Source organism: Rhopilema esculentum, chromosome 5 (genome assembly GCF_057945365.1).
Source record: "Rhopilema esculentum isolate cy_ngs chromosome 5, ASM5794536v1, whole genome shotgun sequence".
Classification (NCBI taxonomy): Eukaryota; Metazoa; Cnidaria; class Scyphozoa; order Rhizostomeae; family Rhizostomatidae; genus Rhopilema; species Rhopilema esculentum.
Window position 1 is genome coordinate 1,220,156 of NC_142819.1, and position 9,946 is coordinate 1,230,101.

Consider the following 9,946-nt stretch of genomic DNA (forward strand, 5'->3'; position numbering starts at 1 on the left):
TTTTCGCGTTAAATCAGTGTATTCGCTTCGGCTAGGCTGGTATTGACAGAGAAACCATATCTGCTATTTATATCATATAGCTGATTTCTGAGTCCATGATATCATGATAGTTTGTGTGTAGTGCACTGTCTTTCAGTTTGCTCACATAATTTTCTTTTGCTACACTTTACTTCTATTTATTTACTCATTTATCTTTTCGTTTGTTAATTCATTTGCTTTTCCTTTCTTCTCCCTCGTCATTTAAGGTAGACTTGTTCTCCAACTGAAATCTTCTCACTTCTCATGCATACCTATCTTTTAGTCAAACTTCCATACTAGTTCTCCAAAGTCAACTCCCTTAGAGTTTCTATCCATTCACCACCTCAGTGATATATGCTGGGTGTGCATTTGTGGTGAATTCATTTCCAACAGTGTGATGCCTTATGAGCCATACTGATTATTATGCAGATGTCACAGATTATTACATCACAATCACAGGGGTACCGTCCTAAAAAAGTAGGAAGGGGGACTGTTCTGCAGAAGCAACATCCAGGACCACACCCAAGATCACACTCTCGATCTTGCATTTGTGCTAAAGATTTTCTGTTTTGCATATGAAATCATTCAAACTGCTCGCGCTAAAAGGCGAATAGAAACTGCTTATTCATGGAAAATCAACGGCAAAATAAAGGGTTAAGCCAAAAATGTACTGGCTTGTTAAGGGATGAGCTGAGCTCTCCACTCTCTCTTCATTTTCACAAGGGGGTGATCTAATTGTGATACAAAAACAGAGTTGCTGCCATCGCACAATGAAAGTGACAGTTTCTAGCGTCTTGGCGGAAAAATCTCTGAGGCATAGGAAAATACAGATTTCACTGAGTCAAACCAATCCATGCGTGCTAAGTAGTAAGTAAAAATAGCCAAAAAGCTTGTTACCTATCTACACAAAAAGGGACGTGTCAAAGAAACTTGTAAAGGAAAAATTGTTAATGTAGATGAGGTTTGAACATCACAAATGATACCAGAAATAGCAGCTACTCGTTAGCAACCGAATTTTTTAATTTGCTGTATCTCATCAAATCTTCATTATGTCCAAATGTTTTTTCACTTCCAGGGTTTTTCGTGGTTTAAAGCTTGTGCAGTCAAAGCCAAAATTCCGAAATAACTTTCTGATGACTTCATACTTTAAAGAACTCTCTATTAAAATATTCAGAATTAGAAATAAAACTTTTCTCCATCCTAATCTTGAACAAAAATAAGTTCTTTTGTGTTAGGCCCCATTAAATGCGGTAATTTTTTGCTGCAACTTAATGATAGAAATCGAGGTCAAAAAAATCATCTACGAGAATCCTAGTTCGAGCACTACCTTGCAGACCTAAAACAATATAAAAGTAACACATCCTGTATGTTTCTGTTTCTCTCTATTCTTTTGCAACATGATCCAAAAATACCAGTCAATAGATTAGGAAGAGGCAATTTTTTCTAAAATCGATCAAAACAATCTGGATTCAAAATATCATCTTTATTCATATTATGGGATTTAAAAATGACAAAAAGAGATAAAACAGAGACATATAGAGGCAAAACGCAGACAATTCTGAGTGCTTTTTATCATAAATATCATATATAAATTTCAGAAATTTCGTCATATGGCGTTACTAAATTAATATTATAATTGTATCCTTCATAATTATCATAACTCGACTGGCATATATCAGGTATACCCATTGTGTTATTCTCAACTGCGAAGTCAAAGATGCGGATGTTTCCTCGATGTCTTCTGTGCTGTATCAAATCATCTGCATACCACAATGTCTCCCTTGGGTTCTTATCGGTTGGTATGCTTACACAAACCAGACAAGGCCCGCTCAATTTGCAAATCCGCACAGGATGCCTGGTACTTGTTTGCCACAGCAAAGCTCGACTACGCTGGTCCCACACAGAAATAAACCCTTTTGTGTCACCAGATACAACTTTCCATTCGTCAATCTACAACAAAACGAAACTGGTTTAATTAAAAATGATACCTTGCTTTTCTCCAGAGGATTGGTAATAAAGAACAGACAATCAAACTAGTTCGTGGATTGGTGCAACAGTGAAATAAAAATATAATCAAAGTTGTTGCAGTTGCAGGTAGGAGCCCCAGGAGCGCCATTCACACCCCCAAAGTGGTCAGTGCTTCGCCTATTCAGTGCTGAGTAGAGGGGGGGTCATGGGGGTCACTGACCTGGGGGCCCTTGGCTATAAGGGCCTATAAATAATAACTCAATCAAAAAATTTTCTAAGTAATAATCCAGCCTCTCCATTACCACAAACTGTCATTAATAGAGACAATAATGCAAAAGTTTCTGAATGAAATAAGGTAGAGGCAGTTTGAATCTTTGATTGCTTGAATGATAAAGATATTTTGTTAAAAATTTCTTATCTTTGTGGGCTTGGGCTAAAGAAGCTTAAAAGCTACTGAATGTAACCAAAAAATGTGATTGCAACAGGGCAACATACAACAATATGTATGTCATACCAATTTACTATGGCATGCGCATCCACTTGCAACAGTGTGTCGGTGGTGATCGAATTTAGTTAACGAATTAAACGTTTTCCATTTTCTAAGACTTTTGAAATTTCTAAAATAAATTTCATTTTTATGCATTATGGTGTGAAGATATCAGCTATGCTCAAATTATATCAAACAGCAAACAGAAGTAATGAATAGCCACCAGACAATGGCGTATATAGGAAAATTCACAGGAGGGGTGAGAAACTTTTGTTCCCCTAAATATCAACCTAATATAACAACATTGGAATTAAAAAAATATATCTTTTGATATATTTATATATTCTTATGTTTATTTAACTTCAAATTCTTTCATATAAAAACAAAGCAATTAGGTAAACATAGACAACCGCGTTGAATTTCCCACAAGACCAGAAGTTTTCCGACAATATAGCAGTTTAGCTGTACAGGGGGGAGGGTTTGCCGCCTCTGACCCCCCTCTATCTACGCCACTGCCACCAGAACAGTTTAGCCACCATAGCAATTTTAGCAACCAAAATAGCCACCGGAGCAATTCAGCAACCATCATTTCAAAAATTCCTGGGGAGCATTCCCATACCCCCTAGAAGCTTCTGCCTAAGGCATGCATTACATGCATTGTCTTTCGTCGTGACCCGGGGCCCATCAATCCTCTCCGCGGCCCTGCGCCTATTGGTCTTAAAGCATTTTGCAAGGGTGGTGACAAAGATCTTCTCTATCCATTTATTGGTAGCTCCACAAATTTGGGGGACCAAATGCAAAAATCCCCGTGCATAAACAAACAATCCTGATCGAAGGACTATCAACTGATGCTAAACAAAGAAAATTTTACTCAAAGGACTATGATTAAACTCAGAGTGGCAACTTCGAACTGTTCTTCAAACCAAAGTCTGAAGTCGTAATTAAGTACGTTGTCAAAAAATTCCATTCGCTACAGAAAATTTTCGGCTATGGAAAAAATGATTCCAAGAAGAATGCTACGACAAAGCTTTTTGCATTTTCAACTTATAAACAAATTTCTAGAAACTCTTATTATGACTTCAAAACATTACTAAAAAACAACTTTGTCTTCTTCTAAAAATGGTCATCCATTCAGATAAAATAGAATAAAACTCATTTCCTTAGTTATGCTTACTTGCTTACTTCCATTGTTTTGGATCAAAGTTGACAAAACTTGCAGAGTGGCAGGGATAAAGGATAAAACTTTGCTACTGAAAGTAGTTCTCACAATGGAAGAAATTAGGTTGCCTAAGCACGAATGAAAAAAAATTCTGTTAGTTATCTCACGATTCTTCTCAAGACATGAAATAGAATCAACATTTTGCTGTTTACGTGTTACAAAAAAAGTCAACTTAAGCACCTGTAACGAACAAGGTGGTGCAGAGAGCCCCCTTAGAGTAATGACAGGTTCTTCCAGTCTGCCGTCGTGAATCCTGATTCTTTTATCTGAGCATCCAACAGCCAGCAAATTGTTTTCGTTTGCAAATCCACACAGGCATAAAACCTTAGAATGTGGTCCTTTCATTAGATGGTGCATACGTCTGTCACAAATTGAATAAGTCTTGACCTGTGACAGATATAAAGAAAAATATGATAGCTTCATCATAACTTCAACGAGCTGGCAAACGCTTTACACCGTTTAACAATGAAGTACAAACCGCATAATATTGAACCTGGAAAAGTAACCATAAAAAACTACTTTACCCTGTATCCTTCAAGAATACTGAAGTCTAATGGTGTAATGCCAACAGCTACAGTGCTCTCTTGACAGCAGATACAAGAAACTTCAGCAGATATGGTTTTTTCAAGCTGTTGCTTCATGACATCTTTACAGTATATCTCAACATAGTTCTGCGTATGAATCACTGATACATCATCACAACCACCATACAAGTGCACAGATTTTATCTACAAGAAATTTCCAAATGTGTCATGCAACAATGGTGATTATATATTTTGATGAGTCATTTTATCAGACATTATTATTTATGAGGCAAAATTACAAAAGAAGGAATCTAATTAAAGGTCTTATTATTTCTGTTGCTTGAATTTAGATCATTTTCCAACGATTTTACTCTGAAATAGCTATTGCCACTTGAAAAAACGAAGCCTGCTATAATTAGGAGGGAATGTCAAAAATAACAAGAAAGGATTTTATAATCTCATAATATGAGGAGATAACCTCGGAAATAGCAGGTTTGATAGTAGAATCACATTTAAATTCAGGCATTAAACCTCTGATAAAGCAAACAGCAATAAACATGTTTATCTTTAATCAGAAAAATATGAAAAGCATCAAAATCTTTCATCAAGTATTAGACCAATTGCTCATCATATTATATACAAACCACCAATTGGTAAAAGAAATTAGCAGGGTTAAAGGGTCATTAACAAAAAAGACATTCACAAGACACATTTGCATCTATGATTGATCACTCCTGACAAACTAGTCACATCTTAAAAAGGCCACTCATGAAAAGATACTCACACTGGCAATTGATCATCAGAATACATTTTAACATTTTTGACAGATCATTTATCCAGACACATTTAGATCTTTCATTGATTTATTATGGAAAGAAATCCACAGTATTGATTGATCATTCAACAGATACATTAACATCTTTGATCAACCACTCACCAAGAGATGTTAATGTATTTGACTCATCACTCCTCAAGAGACAGTCACATCTTCAAAGGGTCACTCATGAAAAGACATCAAAAGATTTTACATGGATCATTCTCCAAAGACACTTCATTCTTGATTTATCACTTGGGATAATAGAAATTTCAAACAAACATTGATAGAAATATGTGGCAGAAAATAAACAAACACGCATACATTTTGATCAACTTTCTGTTGGCAAACAGTTTTCCATTGACCATTTTGATCAGATGCATCTATTCTAAATATGTTACCAGATGCTGAAAGAACTGATGGTGACCTTTCACTTGCATGAATAGCAGCTATCCTTGAATCCAATCTGAATGAATCAATCAATGAGAAGTTCAGTCCATTTTGCCAGATTTTTATAGCTCCTGAAATTAAGAATTAAAAGGGCTTTAATTTTTCATAAATTCTTAATATTGATTTAATATTCTTTGCATATCTCACACAATGGCCCCTTTCTCTTTAAGGTCTTGTCATAAAATATGAAATAACTCTTAGGACTTGAGAAAGAACAAGGGCTTTATTTGGACTTAAAAAGATAATGAAATAAATAAAAGTGACAAATCTCTGTTAAAAACAATTAGTCGGTTTTCGCAGCAGGGTGAATGCTTATTTAAAGGGTAATTAATAAAGAGGATAGCAATAAAGCTACAAAAGTCACCTAAGAGGAATTTTTTAAAAAAAGCAGCCAGAAGTGTAAAATTCAGGAGAATGGAAGCAACAATGCATGTATTATCAGTTGCTTCTCAAAAATAAAAAAACAAAATAACTGTCACCTGTTGTAGTCAGTCTTTCTGAAAGATGTTAGAATAAATTATCTGGAAAATGTTAGATTCGATATTCTGGAAGACATTGGGTTCAATGGGCTGGAAGATGTTTCAATTAGTAGTCCTGGAGATGTTTGCTTCAATGGTCTGGATATTGGGTTTAATAGTCTGGAAGATGTTGGGTTCAATGGTTTGGAAGATGTTTGAATTAGTAGTCTAGAAGATGTTGGATTTGATAGCCTGGAAGATGTTGGATTCAATAGACTGGAAAATATTGTTATCAGTAGCCTATGTTGAAATCAATAGTCTTAAAGATGTTGGATTCAATCATGTTGAAGATCATTAGTCTAGGAAAAGTTGGAAAAAGTAGTCTAGAAGCTGATCAGGTTTTTATCTTACATGGATATTCAGCCTCAGAGCAATCTACTTTAGAAAAAGCAACCTTTTCATGCGATATGACGGGTTAAGCTAATTTCCAGAAAGAGGCGTTGAGTCAGCCTATGATTCTGATTCTCAAATATTGCTAAAACTCAATGCTTACCACTATTATAGCCAACAGCACATATAAAACCATTCATTGTGACACAATTGATTGAAGAATCAATAGTGTTGTCTGGTTCAGAGTCAGCCAAAAGGGATCCAAATGAGGCTGTTGGTGAGTCTTTGCAGATATCCCATAGTTTAATCAATCCATTGGCATAGCCTGTGATGACCTGATCATTGAAAATTGAAGCTGCATATAGAATGCCTCCTAAAAATCAATTGAAAATTTCAATACGTAAAGCAAAAATCCTAATTGAAAAGTTTTGACAAAAACTCTTAATTAGAAAATCTCATAACTCTTAGATCCAGTCAACTATTTCTTTGTTATCTATAATAAGAAAAACTTATATAAAACAATTTACAGCTTAGTAAAAGTTGGTTCTAAGGGTTCTCAGAAAACTTATCTTATCACCATTGAGAAAAAGGTGTCTTGTTAACACATCCCTTCTGTTTCCAATTTCAAGGGACTGTCTAACTGCCTACACTTACAGGGTCTTTGGTCTAATAGCGGGCTTAGGGGAAGAATGGTGATATAGGAAGAATGGTGCTACTAGAAAACAAAGTTGGCGCACAGCCCTTGCCGTATCACCATCTCAAGAGCATGGTATTAGAATTGTGATTCTGATACTGTGCACTTGAGGTGGTAATACGGCAAGGGCTGTGGGTATCAAGATCGCAAATTGAAAAGCCGATACTAGGAAAATTTGGTGAAAAGTACTTCACCTCAACCAAAACACAACAATTGGACCTGTCAACCTATACTTATCACCATCCCTTTTTAACTTTTGACAACCTAATCTGGAAAAAATGCTACTTAGGGAAACTATCTTTTAACTTGAAAATACTAAATAATCTAAGTAAAAAAATTCATTTTCGGTAAGTCATGCATGAAGCAACCTATCCAACAAAAGTTACTCCTACCATCCCAACGATATTCAATTTCTAAACCTGATAAAAACACAGTTTGCAGATGCAAGCAAGTGAAACTTCAAAGTAACGTTGCGAGGCCACAGTTTGTCTGGCCACCGTATGAGAAATCAAAAGCTTATACCATGGCAGACAAGCCGCTTTGTTTCATGTTAGGATAACAATTAGCCTGACTGTGTGCAGACTCTACTGTTTTCAATTCGGCTCCTCTGTTTCTTTTTTCTATCTTTCCGTTGAATTAAAAATTCATTGTTTGGCTCCCTCTTTACTAGATAGGCTCCGTCATAGAGCAGGGCCAATTAGACAAAAGTTTAGTGACATCACGGTATGAGAAATGAGAAACTAATACCGTGTCCATAACCGCCCTTGAGATTTGATTGGTATCAATAGTACTGTAAAATATGATTCATTAATGGATTAGAAGATAATTAAAAACCTTTTGTCAAAGCAATTCAACCACAAAGTATGTTGATCTTGACATTTGAATTACCATTGACAAACAAAGTAGTGCGCCTCTGCTACTGCATCAATGCAGTACAAAACAACTGGAAGGGATATCCCCCCAAGAGCTCATGAATTTTAAATTTTTTTCTAAGACAACCTTTGCAAGCAAAATAAAATGAGGCTCATACTGCTTATACCACTGTGTGTTGTCCCTGACTGGTTGTAAAAAGATTTGCTGACCAGGCTTAGATTTCACTTATCAATAGCTAAAGCCTGAGCATAGCTCAACCTCAATCACACTCCTAATAAGAAATTTAGCACACCTTTTTCATATTCAAGCTCAGATGTCTGACATATTCTTTGTTTCCAATTCAGTTTGAACTTTTTGTCATTTTGAAACTCCAATTTGAAAATACTCTTCCAGTCTTCTCTATCTAAAACACATGTTGTGTTATCAGCATATCCATATTTTTTACACATGTTGTACCAAATCAAGTCATCGTCTGCAAGAATCTTCCAGCTGCTATTCACACAGGCGCAATTTATAAGATCTTTAATAGAGAGGAAGCTAAAAATCTTGATGGCAATTTCCTTGGGAAGTTCAAGATCAAAGAATGGAAGAGAAACCAGTTCGTCAATATCGGCTATCAAAATGTCCAACAAGTTCTCTTTTTTTCCATTTTTTTCCAGATTAAGCTTGTCTGTATTTTTTGAACTGAAACTTTTTGCTTTTATCAAGCCATCAGCTTCTATACCAGGTTCACATTTTCTTTTTAGTTTTTCTCTTGTATGACATTCTTCTTCATGTGCTCTGGAATGTTCACAAACAGTCTGACGAGCATCCCAGTTGTTTGTATCTTGAATGTCTTTGTTTATTTCACTCACCCATTCTGTCCTAAACGTTTCCAAAGTGTCATGGCTCATTTCACAATAAAATCACATTTTAATTTCATTGACAGTTAGTAATGATTCCCAAACTAGATCATATGTAGTTTTGGAAAATAGGGAACTTGTCCACTATGTTGATTTATAATTCTCTCCTTGGGCTCCGTCTTCCTGGCCTAAGCAGCGCCATGGCCATAACAAACTCCCCACAGGGGTACAACGACGTTATATCTCAATTTCCCATATGTAATCATTGTAAGTAGAAATGAAGCGAATTATAATGTTAATATTTTCGTTATCTGCCACAAATAAATGTAAAGTCATGCACAATCATGAAGGTTAGAGGAACATTATAGTTAAAAAAGAAAAAATAGAATTATTCATTAAAGTCCCGGTGTTGCTGTCTCGAGGGGCAGGGGCGTAGCTAGCGCAGGGGTTGTAACACCCCCAAATACTTCACGCATTTGTCAGTAAATCTTCAATTTGCCTTAAAAAACCCTTAGTCTGTCGGTAAATTCACCTATCAAGTGCAGGTAAAATAGTACCTAAATTCTTCGCAATCTATGTCTTCGTCGGTAAAAAAATTATATTGCTGACCCTCCACCCCCTAGTCTGGAAGGTCAAGCGACGCCACTGCTCGTGATAGCCCCCCCCCCCCCCCACTACTTTTGAAAATGACCAGTATTCGGAGCTGTTTCGCAACTTTGCGAGCGGAGCGTTAATGGGTTTATTCTGTTTTGGTGTCATTATTCTATTAGCATTTAAGTGTAAATCCACTTTGTGAAGTAATTATAGAGCGTCCAATATCCATAGTATTAGGAATGTATTAATACTCAATAAACTAAGAACACAGAAAGATCGACCCTCTCGTGAAGCAAAATATTGGTTAATTAATTGCTTTTCCAAACTGCACGTTTGTTCGAACATTCATCACAAAAAATTACCATTTTCATATTCATAGGTAGCCTTACACACGAGTTTCTTTTTCTGACAATTTCTGCTTTTGTTTCAAAACAAGAAACGTCATTTCCCCTTGCCATTCTTCTATCTGACAGAAAAATTGTGTTCTGTTTGACATGAAAATTAGGGTTCAAGTTTGAAAACCGGGTCATGGTACCAATAGCAATAAATTATCTCCCAAGAAACCTGATATGTCTGATTCATAAATATCCACAAACCAATGCTTCAAACCATGTG

The 9,946-nt window shown here is 36.0% G+C and overlaps 1 protein-coding gene across 1 annotated transcript; it reads right to left on the minus strand.

The window, feature by feature from the left end:
• Positions 1 to 1,569: 1,569 nt before the first annotated feature.
• Positions 1,570 to 8,965, minus strand: LOC135690016 (F-box/WD repeat-containing protein 8). The gene is made up of 6 exons (XM_065207420.2): positions 8,188 to 8,965; positions 6,492 to 6,701; positions 5,355 to 5,551; positions 4,217 to 4,420; positions 3,873 to 4,079; positions 1,570 to 1,968 (listed from the first exon to the last, which is right to left on the minus strand). Exons 1-6 carry the CDS (start codon positions 8,786 to 8,788, stop codon positions 1,600 to 1,602), a joined length of 1,788 nt encoding a protein of 595 aa, XP_065063492.2. The 5' UTR covers positions 8,789 to 8,965; the 3' UTR covers positions 1,570 to 1,599.
• Positions 8,966 to 9,946: the final 981 nt, after the last annotated feature.